The sequence below is a fragment of the Balearica regulorum genome, chromosome 3, assembly GCF_011004875.1.
Source record: "Balearica regulorum gibbericeps isolate bBalReg1 chromosome 3, bBalReg1.pri, whole genome shotgun sequence".
NCBI lineage: Eukaryota > Metazoa > Chordata > Aves > Gruiformes > Gruidae > Balearica > Balearica regulorum.
In genome coordinates this window covers 73,314,141-73,338,129 of record NC_046186.1, presented here as the reverse complement: position 1 = coordinate 73,338,129, position 23,989 = coordinate 73,314,141, and the positions used below count along the sequence as shown (strand labels likewise).

At 35.7% G+C, this 23,989-nt stretch overlaps 1 protein-coding gene across 1 annotated transcript in view; it reads left to right on the top strand.

Annotated features, from left to right (window-relative positions):
* The window catches only part of ADGB (androglobin), a 115,125-nt gene that overhangs the window by 61,476 nt on the left and 29,660 nt on the right, over positions 1 to 23,989 (top strand). The window contains exons 16-25 of the mRNA XM_075748459.1: positions 834 to 897; positions 2,607 to 2,709; positions 3,753 to 3,894; positions 5,876 to 5,990; positions 7,705 to 7,872; positions 9,789 to 9,927; positions 16,687 to 16,821; positions 19,148 to 19,241; positions 22,190 to 22,324; positions 22,520 to 22,673. Coding sequence (XP_075604574.1) covers positions 834 to 897; positions 2,607 to 2,709; positions 3,753 to 3,894; positions 5,876 to 5,990; positions 7,705 to 7,872; positions 9,789 to 9,927; positions 16,687 to 16,821; positions 19,148 to 19,241; positions 22,190 to 22,324; positions 22,520 to 22,673 — 1,249 coding nt within the window. The remainder of the gene's footprint in view (positions 1 to 833; positions 898 to 2,606; positions 2,710 to 3,752; positions 3,895 to 5,875; positions 5,991 to 7,704; positions 7,873 to 9,788; positions 9,928 to 16,686; positions 16,822 to 19,147; positions 19,242 to 22,189; positions 22,325 to 22,519; positions 22,674 to 23,989) is intronic.

Here is a 23,989-nt window from a genome sequence, read left to right as displayed (position 1 = left end):
AAACGGGTGTTTGCGCAGTGAACTGATAAAGTAGCTGTTAACAAAGCATCTTGATTGACCTTTGAAGAATTTATCACTCAGAAGAAATTAGGCACCTAAGATTTTGAACAGTCAGTTCTGTTGAAAGCATTTCCTTATCTGACATGCCTATATCTCAGATACAGTGAAAACAAGATGAATGTTCAGAGTTCATATTAACTTTGAGAAACGAGGAAAATTTAGTCATTGTAGGATTTGTTGTGTCAGCAATGGATCCCTGAGAAGTTTCTGAGTAATCAAAGCATTTATTTTACAGTTATGTTTACTTCACATGTGATTCCATCCTCAATTAAAGCTGGAGTCCTTTGTGTTGTCCTTGGTTAAATCAAGGTCAGAAAAAATGATCAGGAGCTAAGTAGCTTTCTGAAGGTATGCAAACACCACAGAATTGAAAAAGCATATTATTAAACTCTACAGAATAGCTCTTCCTTACAGTGATACTTTATAGATAACATTATGACAGTAATTTTCAGGTAGGCATGGAATTTTTAGAGTAATATTAGCTTATTACTATATGTAGATTCAAATTGGACAAATTAGCAGCCTGACCTCCAATGGAAAACTGTAGAAGTGCTGCAAAGATAGAAATTAATGTCAGCTGCTTTCTTTGGAGATTAATTGTATTCACCTTTTATGAAACTAAAAATGTTGAACCATTTTTGAGAAATAGCTGGAAGTCTGATTTATGAAAGTAAAATTAGTATCTTATGCTATGAAATAGACATTTACCTGAAATATATAATTTATACTAAGATTATTTTTCTATATGTATTTTTATTTTATTTTCTCCCTAGGAACCTCTATGTTTTCCACAAGCCACATACATATGCTTATAACTATCAGAAGACGGATTTTAAGGTATATGACTGTATTGAGTTTTTATATGCTTTTTTATCTTTGTCAAAGTCTTACATAATTACATAATACATATATCCTAAATGATATTAGTAGATCACATAGAACTGCTATTATTGAAAATATAATAATGCATTAAGATTACTATAATCAGTATAAAGATAATGTTTGCTAGCAAATATCTAGAAATATTTCACTGTGTTTAAGACAAGAAAAAAATGTTACGGAATGTTATTGCACAAATAATAATAACAATAACAATAACAACAACAACAATAATAGTATGTAAATCATGAAAGTGGGTAGTGAGAGTATATATCACAGTGAATCAGATCTCCAGCCTCTCTTTATCTTGATTTAAATCTACCTTATAACAATTTAGAGACTAAATTAAATTTAATTATGATTCAGCTGTAGAATCTGCCCTTTGATTCTCCTTCATCTTCACCTGTCATCTAAAACCCAAATCAGGAGTCTGCATAGCCTAGCCCTCCATTTTCTCTTTACATGCTAAGTTGTGTAGCAATTTACAAATTCTTTTGCAGGGATTAGAAACACCCCTTAGTTACACTGAAATTACAGTATTTCTTTAAACCTGCCATTAGTTCATATCATCAGAAGGTTATTCAACATGCTTGAATATCCTGTTCCAGCTCTAGTTTTATACTGTAACTGAAATGTAATTATAGAGTACTGAAATGTAAACTCCGGGCATGAACTTTGTGTAAAATCCTATACTGAGAAAGTTAACTACATGGATTATGCTTTGTAATTGTAGCGTAACTGAAATTTCACACCTCTCTGTATTTGTAATCACAAGAAATTTTCCCAATCGCTGCATGATATACTTTCACAAACCATAATCAGCATCAAGACTATGTAAGCCTGTGTGCTATTGTGCCCAAAACCTAACCTTTTGCTGTAAAACCATTCTATTTTTTTTTTTTTTACATTGATGCATATGAGGTGTTTACACTATTAGGTAAATACTATATCAGACTTATAAAAGAACACTTTTATATTATTATGCTGTGAAACTAATAGTAGTAGTATTCCAGGATCAAATACAAAAAAATGTATTGATATGACTTTGAGAATGTAGGAAGACATGTATTAAAACAGTTCTGAAGCAAAGAAGCTCGTTCACCATCAGATTTTTGAAGAATTTCTAGGAACGGTAGAATCATTCTACAGTTTTCTAATATTGGCATAGGAATTATGTATTAAATCTGAGAGTGGAAAAATGCTGCCTCCGTATATTTTTGTAGAAAAAAACAATGAGGCAGAATCAGTCATGTGTTACAAATTAAAAGAGTGCTTATGTCTTTCAAGCTTACTGTAATTAATTAGAATCAGAAAATTGCAGCACAAACCAAAATTTTTGCTCTTGCATTGAATGTTGTTTGGCAAGTAGAACTACTAAATTAAGGTACATATGAAGAATATCATATAAAAGTAGATATATTCTCATTCAAGAAACTTTTCTGTTTCGTTTTATCTCTTAACTGAACATCATGGCTTATACATGCAGCATGAGGCTCTGGGCTTAAATGACACGTCTGAAATTTGGAAGAAGTAGTGTCAGTTAATTACTTACTTCCCATAACATATCTAGGGTCACAGTATCCGAAATCTTAGTCATACTATGGATAAGCCCAGGTGCACAGCATTCAATGAAAATGAGATGAACAAATGTCCATTTTTCTATGCAGTCTACTGATGACCGAGTCTTCTATTATTTACTTGTGGACAGTCTGATGCCAATTGAAATCCTGGTTAGCTTTTCTGCATTAGTACGTTGGGATGATACTGGAGGTAAGGCCAGCACAGAAAAGTGCATGTTGATGTTGTGTTTTCTTGTTCTGGAGTATGTGTGTACTGTTGTGTTTGTCTGTGGTGTATTTTGGCACAGTTTGAGCGTTTAGTATTAAATAGTCAAATTGATTTTAGGAAATACACTAATATTCAAGCAATACTTTCTTGTTATTTCATATTGATGATGAATATTTTCTTGAAAGGATCCCTCCCTTTACTGTTTATTATGATTTGCTGCAAGCTTTTCATCAATATATTTCTGGTATGGATTTCCTTGTGTTTCTTAGGGTTTCTTTTTCTACAAATTCCATTCTTGCAAGCTACTTTATGCCTTAGCTGATAAAAATGCAGTAAAATCAGCAATATGACCAAAGTTTATTTTTGAAGTGATTTTTAAACTGGTGCACAGTAAGCTCTTAAGTATATTTACAGCTGGCTTATTTCAAGATCCAACTACTTGGTTGGTTTAAATAAAAATCACTTGTATTTTGTGAAAATCATAGAATGGCACGCAGAAAAGCTAATGCATGTTATGACAGTCGGCTTAAGTTAATCAGACATTTAAACATTGGCTACGGACATAATTTTAGTGCAGATAGAGTAGATAGAACCAAAATAAAGCTTAAAGAAACCCAAACTGACCATCCCATATATCCTGTTAAAAAAATTAATCTATGATATAAATATAAGCTTTGTATGGCTGTTTGCTTCCTTTGCATGTGGACAGAATGGGTTTTTTTAATGGAGTTTTAGAGCAGCCTTAAGTGACTTGGAAGATGTCTGATTTACGCATCCTCCTAACACATTCTTTTAACCATTATTTTCTAGTAAATAGTACAAATAAGCTATATTCTGTACCATCTATGGATTTTAAATGACTAGCTCTTTTCTCTGAGTTATCAAAGCCTAAATTTAGACTTCAATGACTGTGAAGTTGCTACAGATTCTGCATAAGTGTATTTGCCTTAATTTTACTGTTATTCCCCTCCCCCTCAATTGCGTGCGGGGTTTTTGGTTGGTTTTTTTCTTCTTTCTTTATCTAGGTACTAAACAAGAATGTTCTAGTATTTCAAAGGGTGTGCTGATAGTTGAACATTTCTCTTGGAAATGTGTGACTCCTGGAGAACTTGTGTTAAAGATGCATACATCTGCAACCAAAGCTACTGTGTTAAATCTTCCTGTTGGGTATGTATGAGGCTTCATTTCAGTCCTAACACTTTAGTCTTAAGGCTTGAGATGATCTTTTACTTTACACAGTAACTAAGAGTTTATTTCCTAAAACATAAGTTTTTGGAATATCAAACTGGTTGATAGCTAGGATTTGGTGAGAGTGCAAAATTGCTATGAATATAAAACAATTACCAAAACCTTTATAAAGATTTTGAATTCTTTACTCTTATTTAAGAGCATTTAGCAAGAAAATCACACTGACTTGCTAAAAAATAAACTAGAATACAAGTTCCTACTTAGAAGTGCTTCTAACTAGAATGATTTTGAGATGTTTCCTGGAGTATCAACAAAAATTAAAGAATTAGGATTTTTAGTGGAACTGTAAAAGCACGATTATACCATAGGAGGTTTCATAGCTTTTCTTGAAACAAGATTTATGAAACATGACAGGAGAAATTCTGAGGTTATTCACAAAGCCTTGCATATCTTACTTAGCATTCACATGGTACTTAATATGATTCTCTTTGCATGTATCTCTAGATATTCAATGTAGAGCATTGAATGATTGTTTAAATAAAGAAATAGATAAAAGACAAGAACCTTTGATATTTTCTAGTTTCTGAAAATGCTTCCAGTGCAACAAGGAAGATGACACCTTCATATCCTGCCATAAGCACAAAGTTGCTGACTGATTCATTGAGGCCTTCCAAAAATAGAGAATCACCTGTTTAATCTCAAAGAGATGAGACAAATAGTATTTTTAAAAAACCAAATAAGGTTTCAAATAAATAGGCATAGAAAGAAAATACCACAATACTAGCACATTGATATTAAATCAAAGATCTTTAACAGTGCTCTCCATGTGTTTTGATTCAGACTAAAAATGGAAAAGTTGTGATTGTGTTTATAGGTTAGTTCTGCCACCACATGTATTTTCTTAGTGTACCTTCCAAAAGTTGCATATCTCTGTCCTGTAGGGAAGCAAAAAACTTATATCTTTTTGCACCTGAAAATTTTAAAACTACTAGAGATACAGGCAGCTCAAATTGATAAGCTTCTCACCTTTGATTCTCTCTACCCCAGGCAGAAGCAGCAGGCTTTCAGGAAGACTTAATTTACAGCAGGTGTGGGAGACAAATGGGCTTATTGACTGCTTCCCCATTTCATTCCAAATGAGAAATGACTTGCTAAGCCAGGAACGCACTTTCTTCCCTCTGTTGGTGGACAGGGGGCTTTTCAAATTTCACTTATAAGAAAATGCAATTAAAAATGTGCAAATATGTGTGTGTGGGAGTAATTCGCCTTTCTTACTCTCACTGCTGGATCTCTGGTTAACACTTGAAGCTGTGGCCTGGATGAACTTCTGCAGCTAAATGCCATTCTGACAATGATATAAGACCACGAAGCTTCACCATTTGGTATTGGTGGGACTGGAGAACATTGTTGACTGGAGAGGAGCATGAATCCCCTGTGTTTTATAACTATAGTTAGGAATGGTTTCTTTTTTGATTAGAATCCATTATGGAATACGATCAGGTGAACAAGAATGAGCTGAGTGTATCCCAATAAGACATACTGAATTTCTGTTGTTTGCCACCTTAGTAGGTTATGGTTGAGTGGTTTGGCCCACAGTTGCTCCATAAAATGGTCACTCCATAGTCTTCATCTACCTTGACATGATTGTGCATTATTTTTTTCCTGGTTTTGTCAGTGCAAACATGGAAATCATGATCTAAGTAATGCATGACCAGAACACTTGACTCTAAGCTTTCTATAGCACATGTTTTTAAGTGTAGCTAACTATAATCCTGACTATAAACCCCTTTGGTTTTGTATCCATCTGAAATAGTGAAACTACACATTTTGCTAAAGCTGGGATATCTAGGAAAGGATTTCATTTTTACCAAATGTATGAAAGGAAAAGCTTAAGAATTGCTGTGATTTAAAGAAAAAAAAGGTGCCGTTTGGATTTTTTTTTTTCTTCTCTTGAATGTAGGCGACACATATTGCTCTTCACAGTAAGTTCTCCCATAGGGCACCATATTCATCTCTGTAGCATGGTGCCATGTGTCTTTGGAGAAGAGGATACTGTGATGCCAGGTCTTGAAAAGGTATGTGTAACTAGAACTAGCAAGCGTTGTGATGCCAGCGTTTATGACTATTACTTAGTTTTAAAGTGAATCATAGAATCATAGAATCATAGAATGGTTTGGGTTGGAAGGGACCTCAAAGATCATCTAGTTCCAGCCCCCCTGCTGTGGGCAGGGACACCCTCCACTACACCACATTGCCCAAAGCCCCATCCAACCTGGTCTTAAACACTTCCAGGGATGGAGCATCCACAACCTCTCTGGGCAACCTGTTCCACTACCTCAACACTCTAACAGTTAAGAATTTCTTTCTAACATCTAATCTAAATCGACCCTCCTTCAACTGTATTTAATGGTATAATATTAATTTCAATATGAAATGGATGCGTGCATAAAAGAAACGTGTTTTACAGCACAGCAGACACTGAGATGGATATTGCAACAATTGTTTTATATAACTATATAAATAAGCATTATGTAGTATTGTGGTTTACATAGAACAGCAGCATAAAATGGACTGTTAAAAATACTCTTGTTGAAATACATATGTCAGAGGCAGCATATAAGCTGTCTTTTTGAGGCATGTGATAAAAGTGATAAAATACATGTACAGATATTAATTAATACTCAAAAATACTCGCCTAATAAAATAAGCTGTCACATCAGTAAAGTTTGTTTTGTCCCATAAGATCACATATTACTCACTGGGTCCCAGAGCAGCTTTTATATCCAAAACGAACAATTGATTCAAACAACTTTTCCTAGCTGAGGTAAGAGGCCCAGGGGAGTAATTACTACAGCTTTTGTTCTTTGTTGCCTACAGTCCAGACAGATATCACTGTCATCCATATTTTCAAGATTTCTTTGGCAAGCAGTAGGTCCAAATATGTGTCATGGGCACTGAGGGGAGGGAGCGTAGCTTCTAGAGCACAGTTGTGCAAAAATATTTTTAAATGTGAGTGTAACAGCAAATTTACATTACAATGTAGAGCCAGGTCCTAATAATAGGACATTAAAGCAGCTTGTGCAAATTTATTACGTTTATTGTAGCAAAGTTTAAATATAAGAAGGTGAGCCATTAAAAATGTCTTGTGGCCGTACTATCCCCTTGTCTTCAGATTGTGGATGAAAAGCTATTCCTCATCATGAAAATGAAGCAGAATTATATCCTAGTGTCTTCTCTGCACTTCTTTTTGAAGACAGCAGTTTCTCTGCAGTGTGTCATTTGCAGGAAAGTGTCCACATTCTTGCACAGAAATCCTGATGAAGATTAATGATGCTTTAGGCAGCATGTATTTGGATGTTGTTTTCAGTGGGATACAAATACTTATCTGTCCTTTTATAATAGAAGAGATGCTGAGCATTTCAGATAACAAGTCTTATTATCACTGCAGTAGAAAGTCTCTATATGCATCTTATTTTTGATTAAATGTCCTATGACTAATGATACAGGAAAAATAAAATCCTTAAGAGATATATGTTATGGTGCCTGTTACAGTGTTGTAACATTTTTGTTTCAATAGCTAAAATCAGTGAAAATTTTGTCTGCTTTTGAATACCGGGCACCTAATTGATTTTATAGTTTATAAAATCAAGAACAATTGCTTGACTTAAGAAAAGTTCTGTACTTCATCACAGAAAAAATTCTTGTATGCTGTCACAACCTAGAAAGAAAACAAAAGAAAATCTTAAAGCAGTCTTTCTAATAATGGTTGGTTTTATTCTCTCTCTCCAGGAGAGCTACCGGTTTATAGAACAGGCTACAGCTATCCTGAAAGCTGTTGGGAATGTGATAAATAATTTCAGCAGTAAGCCTGAACTTTCTAAAGCCTTGAAGGAGTTGGAACTCACTCACTGTCCTCCTGACCTCCGCGGTACTGGAATGGCTGAAGAGCACTTCAAGGTGAACAAACAATTTTAATGAACACATATCTGAAGGCTACAGAAGCTGGGTAACAGCTTAACATCGTCGTTATCCTCTTCAAACCAATGGCTATGCTTTTGAAAAGGACCTCCTGAGTTCTCCAAATGTGGCAGTTGTTATTAAGCATAGGCCCAAATGACATAACTTGCAACTGTGTACAATAATTCTCTTCTTTTAATATGAACAAATTTTAATACGCACAGAATAGCACATTCTAAATTTGAGTCTCTAATTTTGTCAGTTAAGTTTAGCACGCTTTGGGGCAGAAAGCATTAGCTTTTTTTATTTTATGACTTGATTTTGGATCTAAAAGACACTACCTGAATTGCAGAAAAGCCAGAATGGTTCCTTTCTGTGCCTAATGTTGATGGTACAGGAAAACATTGTTAAAGCTTATATTACTGAAGACAGTAATGAGGTTTTTTTTTCACTCATGGTATTTCTGAGTTGTTTGTTTTTTGAAACTGCAACATTCTTATTTAACTTTTCTGCTTTGTGTGTGATAAATAGAAGGGTGTTTAGATACATGATAAAAATGTTACATTTTTCTGTAGATATCTATACTGTCACTTTTCAATATTATAAACAGATTGCAGCAAAAAAGTTATGTAAAATATATACTAATTTTTGTGTATATGCAAATGTTGATAATACTGCTATAACTTGATTTTTTACAGTCAGTACTTTATATATTCCAGATTCACTTACTTTCATCAAAGTACTAGAAAGCTCATGCAATTCAGACTGTGTATTTTAGAAGACTGAATAGAAGAGATTAATATTTTTATAACCACTGATATTAAAAACTAGAACACCTAAGCCAGTGGTTTTATACATGGGCCTGACACCAGGCTCAAATTCAGCAAAACAGAATTAAGAAAGAACAATTCCAGGTGCACCACTCATGAAAGAGGTAATTTTCATGCCCAGTCCAACAGAAAAAGATCAGTTTGACCTGTCTGGAAAGGAAAATACAAATTTTAAATGTGCATGTTCATACAAAATACATGTAAAAGGGACCTTAAGAAAAAAATCAGTAGACATGAACATAAATATCTCTTCCTCTCTCCCCCCCTAAGACCAATGTATGGTTGTAAAGGAATAAAAAACAAGAAATGAGATGATAGGCACTGAGCCGACAGTGATTCAAGAATGAAGATATGGAAAATATCTATCTTTAATGCAAACAGTGAAAAATTATTCTGAACATAGAAGTGTAGTAATGTAGATTATTTCTTCACCAGTCTTAAATCTTTCAAAATAATGGAAGTGTTTAATAATATTAAAATACATAACTTGGGAAAAAATGTGCTCTTCAAACAGCATCAATATGTCGAGAATAAAAATAGAGCCATCAGTTTAGTCATATAAATAGGACACCAAATCTTCCCCTCTTGCCCATCAATATATTCCTACTTTACTTTGTGGTGCCACCTCCTAATTCAGTAAGCATGCCCATTCAGTTGTCAGTCTCTGTTCTGAAAGCTCTAATCAGAATGCCAGTTGTCATGATGGCGATTATAGTGTGTTCTTCTGTCCTCTGGTATGAGACCATCAACTCGTTTCACATAAACTGCTAAGATATTTTTGGGTGATAAAAACTTATGCTGGAGAATCAGCCCTATATTTAATAAGACAAGCATGAAACATGTTTTTCTTGATTGTTGGCGTGAACCATTGTAGTTCTACAGTTGGGACTAATTTTCAGATACTATATCTTCAGTTGGGACTAATTTTTGGATACTATATCTTCAGATAGAGGAAATTAAAGATTTCATTTTTACATTAAAAAAAGAAAAGAGCTAAGCAGTTTTTGAAACAATAATGAGAAGCAATATAAATCAGCTTTTAAAAATGAATCATTCTTTTAATGCTTTTTCTCTTTTTGATTTTAGGTTTTCAATAGTGCATTTTGGTATTTGATCAAATATGTATTAGGCAAGAAGGCTCCTTACAGCTGTAAATTTGCCTTCAGGTCCTTCACTTTGGATTTTGACGACACTGAGGTTTCTGAGGATGACGCTGTGTCTTCAGGTACTGTGTTGGCATTGCTAATCACTTCAAACATATCTGCACATTCTTATTTTCAAGGAAGTCAGCTCTTCACTAATCTTGTGTTTTCTTGTCTAAGTAAGCATTTTTCATTTCTTATGAGATGCCCAAGCCTTCTACTGTTGACAGCACGTCTGAGACTCATCTCAGAATAGAAATTATCCTTTTCTTTGTTCCAGAAAGTCTGTTCATGTTTTATTAGTTTATAAAATTATAAAATTGCCCTTTGTCTTCCTTGACTTGCGTTTGTCAGTATTGGCAAGCATTAACAAGCATCTACAGATTCGGTTTTTTTACCTGATGTACTGCAGATCGTGGCTCTTGTTCAAATTAACAGCTGAAAAGACCTTAAATGCATATGTTGTTCACAAAATGAGAGTGAAGGAAGACTCAAGTTGGTATCTTCACTGAAAGGTCATCTATTTCTTGGTGCTGGGTTGAGGTTTCATTGTTTGTTTGTTTGTTTCCTTGGGGGGGGTGGGTATTTTGGGTTTTGTTTGCTTACTTTCTTGCTCGTTTTTTAAGCCTAGTATTTCGCAAATTATTATGTCCGTTGAGTAGTTAGCTGGCTAGCCACACACATGTAGTGGGGAAACTAGCTACAGCACCATCCAGCTCTTCTCCAGCCTGTGATTGGGGTATGCTGTATACCAAAAGATACTGTCAGAGGACCCATTGGAAGGCAAACGGATTTATTACAAGGAGGGATAATTCTCTTCCCACAGGTTCTTTGCCTCATTTTGTATGCAGGCTGGAGGCACAAGCAGTTAGAATTAAGTTTGCATGACAACCGAATATATGGATCTTTTCCATTTTAAAAGAATTATTTTGCAGTCTATGTAACTTTTAAATCTATTAATATTAATATTGAATTTAATAATAGAAGCTTTATGCATATGGTTTCATATTATGATAGAAAAAGAATTTATCTGAAAAATTGGCAGGAAGATACATCATCACATTTGATGGCCATTCAGGATGACTTAGTTTTTCCTTCTGCTATTATGAACTCACAGTATAAAGTCTTTCTCCTTGGTCAATCAAAGTAATACTAACTTCCTTACATTAGTCAAGTTTATTTTGGAAAATCATGATAAAAACACTTTGTTAAAATTTACACAAATATCTTTACTGACAAAATTTGTAATACTCTTGTTCTTTAAAAAAGCACATATACTTATCTCTCACTCTTTAATGCGAACTTTCCTCCATATTTCTTCTCTTCTGATGGTTATTCTTTTGTGAGACATGAGAGGTAAAGGATCAGCCAGAATGACTGAATAACTCATTGTATTTTTCACAGAATTATATCCTATGGCAAGAGTATAAGTTATAAAAAGTTCAGCATATTGATATTTTTAACACCACTTGAAGTCAACAACACCCGCCACATTTTTCATGATGACTGTGTGACTGAATTCTGTATTCCCAAAAAACCTTACTTTTCAAGAACAGAAGGTGGTTTTTAATTACATTTCAATAATTAGTACAGTTGACAGGTTGTAGCAAAGACCTCATATATATTACTGTATTATGAGATCCACTGTGGCAGACTATTTTTTAGGATTTGGGGAGTGAATCAAAAAGTGGAATAAATGTATGGAGGAGGAAAGTTCTGATTCAGTTTGATTTCCTCCAGTGCCAAATACATCTTTTTAATTTAGTTGCTTTCCCAGACTTCAATTACAAAAGATTCTTATTGGACAGGAAAAAGTGAATTGTTTCACTTTGGCATTATCGACCTTGGACGTACGTTTTGCGCTGCTTAATAAAGGTTGCATTTGAATAAATGCATGCTTTTGTTCAGGTTCCATCCAGAACTCTAAGGAAATGGAGACAACTGCATTCAAAAAAAAGCATAAATCAAGTGAAGTGTCAAGAAAAAATAGGTAGATAGCAGGAAAAAAACAGGTAAGGAACGCATTGTAGGAAGGCCTAGAAGGACTGGCATCACCTGCTTTGCCTGGCCCACATTAGCACTGCTGCACTGACAGGTTAGTTGCTTGGATCCTGTCCAGACTTGAGTTATAACCCTTTGGAGCCTAACAGTCATCACTATAAACTACCAAAACAGATGAATGAAATCTTTTTGTTGTCTGTGTCTGAGAGCAGATGAGGTCAAATCTGAGCTTTTTTTGAAATGCCACCTCTATTTTATATTAGCATATTAATTTGGCACTGTGTGCGGAATTCATCTCAAGATTTACCGAGGGCAAGGGTATTATGATGTACTACAACTAGCAGTCATGCCTGATAAGACTTCTGAGAAGCCATCCTGCAAATGATCTAGTGACATTTATTTGTCTGCCCAAATACCATCCATCCCTGTGGAGCAATTAGCATAGGAGCCACGAGGAACGAGTGAAAGACCATGCCATGTGAACATATGGCAAAAAAATGGAAGTTTCTGAAGCTGAGTGCTTCTCCATGGCATGGCTCTTCTGTGGTCTTCTGGGAAGAGAGTAAAGGGACCCTGTGGAACTTTGGGCATAAGATGCTGAATTTACAGAGGTATGTGATGCTTCCTGGGAAAGGAAGCATATCAGGATGATGTTACACAAGATGAGGAGACACGGTCTTGACAGCTCAATACTGCTTGCCTGCTCTCTGTTTAACTTGTCCTGGTTTCATTGGGCCCAATAATGAGGCAGCTCAGTTCAAGAACTCACTGGAGGTCTGTGGCACTGATTTCAAAGCCCAGAGACTCAGACATTTGACAGTCATTTAGGCACAATTCAAAAGGTACATTTCTTTTTCATGGATAAATTCCAATTCTGAAGTTGGAAGTAGAGTGCCTTTTGTGTGCAGTTCTGATAAAACCTTCTGGCTGAAATTTTGCCTTATCTAGAGGTCAAGCTGTTAGCTATAAACTTAGCTTATCTGTGTAAACCATATTATTTGAGAAGGCCTGTTCCTGCCCTATTCTCTTCCAGAACAAGCTTCTCTTTCCTCTAGAAACATAGGTTAAGAGCAGTGATCGTACGGTTGTGCTGTGTGACTGGAGAGATAATTCTGGGCATTTGTTTCTTCTTGTACTTTGGATTTGAACTTGAATTCCAGTAAGGGGTGAGGGAGAGTGCCATTATTTGGTTGAATACGTAAAGTGCCTCTCCAGTGCGTGCAAAATAGACCTTTTTCAAAAAAAGTGTTACATTACTTTGCCTATGTTAGATGCATCCACACTGTTACGAGCAATCTGCAGCTGATTGTGTGGTGAACAAACTCGTGCTAAGCTGCCTTGAGAACTTCAGTTTTATCATTAGCAGGGTATCTTCTAAATAACAAGTAGAGCATGTCAGAAAATTTTGACAAATCAGTTTTCAATCTTAATGCCAGATTTGAAGCATCCTCTAGTTAATATTTGTTGATTGAAAGGATTTCACAGTAACATACTTCTCTGTTTATAAGACAAAATACTAAGAGATGTTAAGTCAAGAAAAACCTTTGAAGATCAGAATATTTAATTTTGACTTGATTATTTTGACTTATAAGTTACAAAGAAAAATATTTTTGTTGTTATGACATTGCATTTAAAAATTTAGAGTAAAAAAGAAATTAAATATTTAGGAATATATAATTTCAAAAAACATTCAGCATTTCCAGTTTTCAGCCTGTTCTGGGATAACTTTTGACAGTTTCTATGAATAGAATTCATTTCTCTGTGTGATACTGCATCCAGATTATTATATTTGTATATTCAGAAACAATTTAACATTAAACTAAGTAACTGTATATCTATATATTCTTTAGCTTCACAAATTAAATGTATTATTTCTAGTGACAGAGGTATTTATTTCTAGTTATAGAGTTCACTTGACATCCCCAGTGGATAAACTTTTCAGTTTGTTCACAGGGCAACACCAAGCCCACACTTTATGTGTATTCATTCCCCATCAGCGTCTCACAGCTCTGTTCTGAGGGAGGTCTTGGTTCAGTGGCAGAGCAGCTGGAATTTGAACACATCAGCCTGGTCTCATATAAAGGCTGCGCAGATGACAAAACATTTGTTGGGCTAGATCTGAACTGGTACAGGCGAACAGTTCTGTAATCAATAGCAGTACATGAAAACATAAGTGCTGTTATAAGTGCGTATGGCACTATGATTTTCAGCTTTTGGAAAATGCAAGCCCTTTCAGCTCCTCTGTCTTTGAATAAACTCCTCTACAGTAGAAGAGGAAGACTCGGCTGCAATTGCTGACCACAGCTATAAATCCTTACTCTCCCTCCCAAGTGAAGCTGAAGCTGAGGTTCCACAGCGGCTTACACCAGCGTAACCGCAGGCTGTTGCAGGACTATCCCCACACCTTTCTGCAGCTCCAGCACTGAGCAAAGCTGGTGCTGGGCTGATTTAGCCTGCTAAGTTGGCAAACGTAACTCAGTAATAATAATAAATTAGAATCGCGGTATCTAAGTCAACTTTAATCACCTTTGGAGCCTGCTTATAGGCAATTCACAGTTCTCTGGATGTTATGAATGTTGTTGCAGCAATACAAATACTCAAATACAATATAAGCCATTGATTAAATGCTGATCATGTTCTGATCTTTTTAAACCTGAAAGTGCAGCTTCACTGAATGCTACTACTGAAGTCCTGTCCTTCCCCCTTCTGATTCCAGAACATGTACTCCCACCATGAGCATTTGCACAGATGCTAGGGAATCAGATCAGCTTGCTGATTTCACAGAAAGCTAAACAAGAGGAAAAATAATAATTTATTCAGCGAGCTAATCTGACTCACCATGCCACTATGTAATCTCTTTATACAGTATTCATTTTTCTGCACCTATTACAAGGCTCTCATGTGAGTTGAGAGGAGAGCCTATTGGCAGCGACATATAACCTGACACTACTAAACTGCTTGCTTCCCTGTCTGAAACCAAGGGCAGGCGGCACCATCTTGCACAAGTTGGGTACTTTTTGGGGAAGTTGTCCATTACTTGATTAAGAAGCAACATGAACAAGAGATGCCTAGATGAACCAGGAGTAACATTAGATGCAGTCACAATTTTATATATTATTGATTCAACTTTAGTGTTAGTGTCTCCTTACTTGCTAGGTCAGTCTGTGTAACTGTGTGATCATATAAAAAGTATACAACTTCTACTCACTTTATAATATATTATTTTGGCTTATATGGGGAATGTTAGCTCTGCAGCAGACACCATTCTTCTGAGCTAAAACATCTACTGAAAATAGAAGTCTATTTTCTTTCCTTGAAAACCATGATTAGTGGGGTCAAAAGGCATAGCACAACATTTTGCCACTGGATTATTTAATTATAAAATAGATAGGCTTGTAGATGGGAAAAAAAATTTTTGAAATATCAGTTACTTTGATGAATGAATAGGAGAAGATAAGAGCCAGACTTTTCTCAGACATGCAGAAGGACAGGGCACATCTTAGAACATGCTAAATTCCAGCTGGGTATTAGGAAAACATTTTTCACCATGAGGCTAGTCAAAAATTGGAAGAGATTGCTCAGAGAGGTTATGGAGTCTCCATCCCTCGCTATTAAAAAAAATGGACTGGACATTTGCTCAAAACCATAAGCAACCTGCTCTGAGTTGATCCTGGTTTGGATGCGGGATTGGACCAGATGACTTTCAGTGGTGCCCTCCAGTCTGTATTATTCTGTGATTATATGCTTCTGTTTTCTAAAAGTGATTGTGCTATTCATATTGTTGAGTTCTAATCTGTTGTCAGTTGAAGTGTAACCTTTCAGAGTCACTAAATATTAAAGAGGCTTTCTAGGGTTTGGGAATGAGACAGTAATGAGGAATGATAGTTGGGAACACAGCCACATTTAACAATATTCAATAAAAGAGATTAGATTGAAATGTGTGATCTCCTGGCTGATGACAGCAATATCTTAAGCTAGTTTGTTCCATTTTTCAAGCGGATCTCTCTCTTTTCTTCTCCTTTTTGTTTGTTGGTACTTCCTCTTGGAGCACTGCTTCCTTCCTCTCACGCTGTCTCACTGCCCTCATTATTTATCTGTGCGGTTCCAAACTGGCCCCCTGGCACTGCCTCCTTGTAGTGCTGCTCACACCCTCCCCCTAAACCCTGGTGCCGATGGCTCCCAGGATGCTAATTCGAGGCAAGAACGCCTTCAAAGAGCTCATTACTAACCTGTCAGAGCCCACTAATTTCTGTTCCACTCCAAAACTCCTTGGTAACAGAAAGTCAGAATTGGATAAATGAACCCCTGCTTTATCATAGATCTTATCCTTATTCCATGGCTCCTCGGTGAAGGTTGAATACAATGTTTTGAATAACATTGGTGTTTAAATTATTACTTAGTAAAATGATCAGATTGAGAGAGAGAGAAGCACTTAAAATCTTGTGAAGCTCTTTTAAGCTTTATTCAGAGTCAGGCTTTAATGTATCAAATCCTGTTGGTTCATGTTCGGAAGGATATTTTGAAATTACATTAGGAGACTTGATGCACTTCAATAGCCATTTGTAAAGAGAAGTCAGAATTCAATGATTTGGTATTTGGAATTAGCATGACAGTAGCATACTAACTTTGTGTAATTCAACAGCATATTTTGTCTAATTTTATCATGGTAAGAGCAAAATTTTAAGAGTTATTTTTGTCATAAATGGAAGTTTTATGCAGAAACCACTCTTTGGAATATTGCGCTCTTATTTTGTGATTATTTTTTTTTTTTAACTTTATTGCAAGCAGATACAGGACTTCCAGATTTATTGATGTTGCTTATTCTCCTCCCCTTCTTTCAGAGAGCTGTGAGAAGAATTCCCTTAGTAGTTGGCAGAACCGAACTCCCACTTCTGAAGAAGCAGCAGCAGCTCTTAAACTTCAAACCATCTGGAGAGGGACCTATGTTAGGAAAGTACTGAACAGCAGAAAACCAGGTGTGTCCTTTAAAAATGCCTTTTAAAAAATGTTTCATACTTAGTATTCAAATATTTACTGTAACGATTATGTTACTAATTAATATCTAGCTAAAATGAACTGAAATGCTATAGAATGTTATACTTGAATGTCTGATCTCTTATAAAAGTAAGAATTGTGCTCAACCTAATCACTCAATTAGTACATATGATACTGAGAAGTAGAGGAAAGACACCCACCCTCCACCCAGATTTTTGTAGATATTAAATCAGAATTTACATTAATGTAGATTTAGCTCAGATCTGGGCTAAATAATTTTTTTATTTTTTTTTCCTGGAAAGGTAAGTGAAGTCCATACAAGAACCCAAGCATCATGATGGATCATCAGCAGAACACAGCATCAAAGGCTGATACTGTGCTGATACTATCGTTCATTCTTATGTATATAAATAGAGGAATCTTACAGAGCAGTTGAAGACTTGTATTACATTTCTTATTCAGCAATTCTATTTCAGCTGGAATATTGTGTCCAAGTGCAGTGTCCACAGTCCAAGAAGAAAGATAGGTAACAACCGAGCAATTCTATATAGTTATAAGGATCAGGATTAAAGAAGGGCCTTGTACTTGTAGGCTGTTAGTTTGTAATGGAAGAAAGGGAAGATTAAGAATGACTTCACTATAATCTGTAAGTACCCATATAAGAAAAGGAATTTGATAGCAACAAGATTTTTAGTCTGAGATCTGAAGGGTACAGAAGAAGGACTTTAGTCTGAGATACAAGGATTGTGATTTGAATGTAGACACATTCAAACTAGAAAAAGTGGCATTTATTTTTAAAAGTATAAGGTATTTATTGGAATAAACCAAGATTTGTGTTGTACTTTTAAGTACTGAAAACTTTAAAATCAAACAGCTACTCATCAAATTCAAAAAGGACTAGTCATTTATATATGATGAAATAGAGGTTAATATGTTAACAGGACTGTTACATAGAAAGTCAGTTCACAATGATTCCTTCTAGCCTGACAGTATATGAATGCCTGAGGATTGTGACAAAGAAAACTGCTCCATTGGGAGATATATATTCCCTCTTTAGTAAGTCACCTCCATTCTGCTGGAAGCTCCTTCTTGAATAACTGTAATTCTTGGGGTTCTTTTGCCTATATATTTACCTACACCAGATGATCTCTTCAAGCTATCTTTTGTACCTTCATCTCATCAGTAAATCTGGTGCTGCCTCTCTCCTAAACTATCATCTGTAGCCCATCTTGCTTAAGCTTTCCTACTAAGTAGTCTCGTGCCTATATATTTTGGTTTATGAAGTGCATGTAAATTAGGTATTTATGTAAACTTTCGCTAGTATTATTAATTCCCGCAAATCCCCAAGCCCAGAAGCTGTTCTTTTGCAGTTTAGAGTTTAGATTTTTGTCATTTGAGCACTATGTGATTATCCCAACTCTCTTTTTTCATTGTCTATAAAGTATTTCTTAACTTCTTCTCATTTATCAATCTCTGTTACCTTTAATTCTGGTATTTTCTTTACAGCGCTTTACTGTGGGGTTTGCTGGTTTGGTTTTTTTTTTTGGTTTTTTTTTTTTTTCCCCAGACATACTATTCTTCTTCTCCTTTCATCCATTATCTATAATTTTTTTCTCTTACTTGTCATTCCAGTAAAGTGATTTTACTCCCCCGCCCCTTTTTTTTAAAATTTATTTTTAGTTTTCACCTTCCATTTCTGTCACTAATTGCTTATAAAATAAAGAAGGATTTCGCCTAACTTTAGTCTTGACAACAGGTCTAAACTAGTTGCCTAGTCTTCATCTGTATTCTGTGGATAGAAGTAGACACCTTGAGATGGCAACACATCCTGTCATCTGAGAGGTATCAATCATGGGTGGGATGAATTACCCACTGGAGCTGCTCGATTCTTTACTTTTTAGCTACACAGATTGCCTAGGCACATACCTACTCCTTTGTGGTGTCTGCAGATAAAAGCTGCTGGGAGCTAAACAGCGTGTTCTTCGAGGACAGAGATCACCTCATATCACCGCAACATGTTACAGTGAAAAAACTGTAAATCAGAGAAAATATTGATCACATCATTTTTGCAGTTGTAAGAGTGCTGAAAAGTACAAAGGTGATGATGAAGGGAATTTCCTCTGTCAAAGGAGAACTTAATTTTCAGGTCAATGAGACTTCTGTAAAATTCCAAATAAAACCTAACGATTCATAAGACAATTTACTTTTGCGAGTAACCTTTTTCACAAGTGTTCAGCAGGTGTATATTTAGAACAATACAAAAGTTAGATATTATATACATTTTCTAACTTATTTTATTATTTACAGGTACTAAAGAAAATGCTAATGTCAAAGAAACCTTGCAAAAATTATGGACTGCAATTGAATTAAATTTTGAACAGTGTGCTGTAACGCTGTTAAGGTAATAATGTAATAAGTTAAACTATTTTATTGCAGCCATAGAATTACCATAAATTGCTGGTTCTTTTACAAAATAAATATGGTAAAAGCATTACTAGTTTTAAAATTACAAAACTTTTTTTTAAAATTACAAAACTCTGTGGAAAGGGATGAGAGGTTTTTAGTGAAGATATGGTATGCTTTCTTTATTCTGTGTGCCCTACATGAGTAGAACTATAGCAAATCTAATCTTTAGGTATATGTGTTACAGGTTTTTTCCTACAGCTTGAGCTAGAATATTACCTTTCTCCTGTATTCCATTTTTTAATATCCTGTAGCCTGTTTCATAAGCCTGATCATAAATCTGATACTCATTCCTTAATTAAACAGCTAACCAGTTGATTTAAAGAAGTGTTTTGATTCACACTGTCTGTTAAGGAATCCTGGTTGATATTAGGAAGGAGATAACTATATTATTTAATTGTACCACAGTTTATATCATCAGAGGATTTGTTTGTGCTTGCTTGAAGGAAAGTAGATTTAGTTCTAGGAAGGTGCTTTCCCTGGTATTTTATTACAGCTGTGCAAAGATAGCTACTCTAATTTCAACAGTATTCCTTAAGTCATTTGCAAGTATGACCCTCTTTGAGGATCACATATTTTCATGAAGTCCTTCAAAAATATCTCTGCAAGTGTTCACATAACTGATCTAGCAGTAGATCAGTTCTGCTGGGGTGTAGGGAGAACTGGTAATAATTACTGGCTGTGGATATAAATCCTCACTCCATATAACCAGCAATTTGAGGAACACTCATATGGGGTATAATTTTATTTCACTTTTTAGTGTGTCTAATCAGGATAATGATAGCTTGTAAAACCTTTCTATGTTGATGGGATCAAGACTTTGCAACCACGGCCTTGCTCCCAATGTTAAACCTCAGTTTTAGATTTGCACCATCTCTAAATAAGCAAAGATCAAATGCAGGTTTTAGTCTACCTTCAGACTTTAAAACTTACAAGCCTAATTCTTAGGCGTTGTCCCAGGGGATACGTATGAGTGTTTAAATCATGCTGTCATGGTTTAACCCCAGCTGGCAACTAAGCGCCACACAGCCACTCTCTCGGTCCCCCCCCCCATGGCCAGATGAGGGAGAGAATCGCAAGAGTGAAAGTGAGAAAACTTGTGGGTTGAGATAAAGACAGTTTAATAGGTAAAGCAAAAGCAAAGCAAAACAAGGAATTCATTCCCCACTGCCCATGGGCAGGCAGGTGTTCAGCCATCTCCAGGACAGCAGGGCTCCATCATGTGTAACGGTGACTTGGGAAGACAAACGCCATCATTCCAACCGTTCAAACTCACCCCCTTCCTCCTTCTTCCCTCAGCTTTACATGCTGACCATGACTTCATATGGTATGGAATATCCCTTTGGTCAGCTGGGGTCAGCTGTCCTGGCTGTGTCCCCTCCCAACTCCTTGTGCACCCCCAGCATAGCCCCAGCCAAAGCCAGCACACATGCTAATGTGATTTTGTTGTTTATTTGGGTTTTTTTTAACAGCTGACAAACTAGCATTTAATATAACAAGCTGACACCTTGGCCAATAAAGTAACACGCAGGAATTTGGGAAGTTCAGTATTAGGGTAAAAGTCTTCCTATTCTCTAACCCCAGACTTACCAGAGGCCAGAAGCAGTACCATTTTACAACACAAACACCAGTTTAAAATGCCCTAAATCCTCTCAGTTTGTGCTGGGGTTGCCACCTGTTTCTCATTATACATCCCATGTAAGCTCATCTGTGTTTGTTCCTATTATAATTTTCAATGAATTAAAAATTTGAGGTTTCCGGGGGGCTTTTTCTGTCTGTGTGCGTGCTATTGGTCAGTGGTGGAAGGAACCTTTGCAAAGCTGCATTGACTAAGATTTCAAACAGTTCTATGATGTTTGCATCCACTGTGTCTCACCTTAATTAAGGCGAGTCAAGGTCAGCTATTATCATTGCTAAAAACATGAAAGTGGAGATTGTTTCTGTAATTTCAGTTAGTGTCTAGGAATAACAGAACATCAAAGTGGCTTTGTCCAAATTCTGTGGATAAAACTTTTGGAAAACTTGAACACATTCACGTTCGACACAGCAAAGAAGACAAGTATCATGGAAAACAAATGTTGTGAGGTTTCTTTAGATTACGCCCTTTATGTAAACCATATAAACCAAACTTTGAATTAGAGTAATTAAAAGATCGCAGAAAGAGATACATTGTTTACTTACCGTAGAAGGCAGGTAATAAAAGAATAATGCAAGACAGTGGGAGTGGCAGGGAGAAGGATATGCTTTCCTTCACCTCTATGTAGGCATATTTTCACTCACAATCTCCAGAGAAAATCTCTAGAAGGAGCCAAAAGATGGAGTAAGGCCTATTACCTTTCTTCTGCCCTTCACCCCACCCATCTGTTCACATAACAGTGAATTTTGTATGCAGGTCTTCACATTGCTTTCTCCACAGGAACATTAAGTTTTGATAGGCACATGATAAATAAAAATTCATGGTGTCAGTTAGGTGCCAGTGAGGTTATCTCTCATTTTGTAAAAATTCATAACACCTGAGACCTTATTTGCCTTACAAATAACTTCTGAATTTACAGTCTTTCCTTCCTATGTGAAAGGAATGTCTACGAGGAAGTAAAAAAAAGTAAAGTTTTGTGGAAGCCATAACATTTTGGGCTACTAGCAGCAGTTGTACTCATGGCTAGACTAATACAAATATTTGTATGTATGTATTGGCCATTACAGCTGATCCCTACCTGATTTATTATTTTTTGAGAGTGAACAGTTACTAGAGAAACATTAGTAACACATTTTGTATCATTGTTTCACGCTCATGCATGAAGCAGTGTTCTTCATGATTAGCATAAATTAAAGTCAAGATATATGTGCCCTTCCGATTAAATATTTGTCTTGTTTTCTGCTTTCCAGAGAAATGTTTAAAAGAAACTGTAAATCAATTGAAAAGTTTCCTTGTTATGAAGATGAATGGTGTAAGATCTCTTTTGTTGACTATGCTGTAACATATGCTGATCAGCCACCAAATCTGTGGTTTGTGGTGTTTAGGTGAGTTTCATACAGTCTTCTATAACTCTTATGGGGAAGCAGTATTGATACATTATGTTTTTTCATTAACCTGCTTTAGAAAATGCAATTTTACATCAGTTTACTCTCCTTAAATTCTAATGTATACTTTTACCTTGTATTACACAAATAATTTTATTTGTGAAAATAATTTTAACATAATTTATTTCTTTTTAGAGAAATATTTCTTGTTCCAGAAGACATGCTTATAGTGCCAAAGGTGTATACTACTATCCCTTCCTGTAGACTTCATGTTGTTGATAACGACACACTGGAGGAAGTGCCCCATGTCTTTTTCAAAGTGGCACCTCATGTTTATCCCAAAAATAAGGTAAATGCAAAGAGTGGTTGTGAAAAGTATAGTTTTTAAAATAATAACAATTGCCTATATTCTGGACATTTTCAGCTATTTCATAATGTTCTACTCATAAGTGTGCACTTATTTATCAGCACGTTTGAGCAGAGACTATCACTGATCTGCTTCTGTGCTAAACCTTTAACAGTGAATGCATAGCCTCAATTTTCTTTGATTTTTTTTTTTTTAACTATTTCTAATTGGAAGAATATCATCCAACTTCCATGTGCTGTTCTCAATGGCAATATGGTTGCTGTTGATGGCGTCCATCTGAGAGAACAACCTTCAGGAATCAGAGGCCAAACTAAGAATGCAGTTTCAATAGCCTTTTATAAGTCATGCTTACAATAATTAAACTAACATGCATCTTCAGGTGCTAATGATAATTGCAGCATTGATGCCACATACAGCTTTAGATACGCTCCCCCTCAAAGCCTGTATGTTACCTCAGAAGCATTAGTATAAATTGCTTCTAAAAAAATAACTATATTGTGAAATAATTATCACAGCTTCCCCTCCTCCTGCCTTTTCATCTTTAGGCTAAAGAAGACAGTTTGCTCAGTCTTGCGAGTTACATGTTCTATAGTCTTGATTACTTTCTCCTCTGGACTCTTTCCAATTGCTGTTGGTTTTTTCTTGTTTATCATGCACAACAATGAGCACAGTAAACTTTGCACCAAGGACTAACTTGTGACCATACAAATGATGAGTGAGGAACAAATAGTTGGCATGTCTTGTGGGCTTTACTTCTGTATTTTATCCAACTGTGATGTTTGTGCTATTTTGCAACACCATTGTTGACTCATGTACTTCTGTAACCCTAGGTGCTTTCCTGAAGAACTGAATCCTGTAATTTATTATTCTTGACTAAATATAGTGTACTTCACCACTGATTTTAATGGTATTTCTTTCAGATCATTTCCCTAGTTTAAAATAATTTTGAATTCTTTTTTTCTCTTCATCTAAAGTTACACTCCTTAGTTTTGTGGTATCAGCTAATTAAACATATATGCTCTCTATTCCACCATCCACATTACTAATAAAAATATCGAATGGATTCAGGTTCTCGTTAGATCTTTAAAATCTCACTGATTGCATCCTGCTCTTCCAAAATGAGCTGTGAATTTGTGCTTTCTGGATGTCATTATCCAACAGCCACCCTAGTTTCTTCATTACGACAGCATTTCCTTAGGCTTAGAAGAATGATCAAAGAGACAGTGTCTGGTCTCTCCTTCATTCCCATAGTGGCTTTTCCTATAGCAGGAAGCTTGATTGGTTTGATAGGTTTTGTT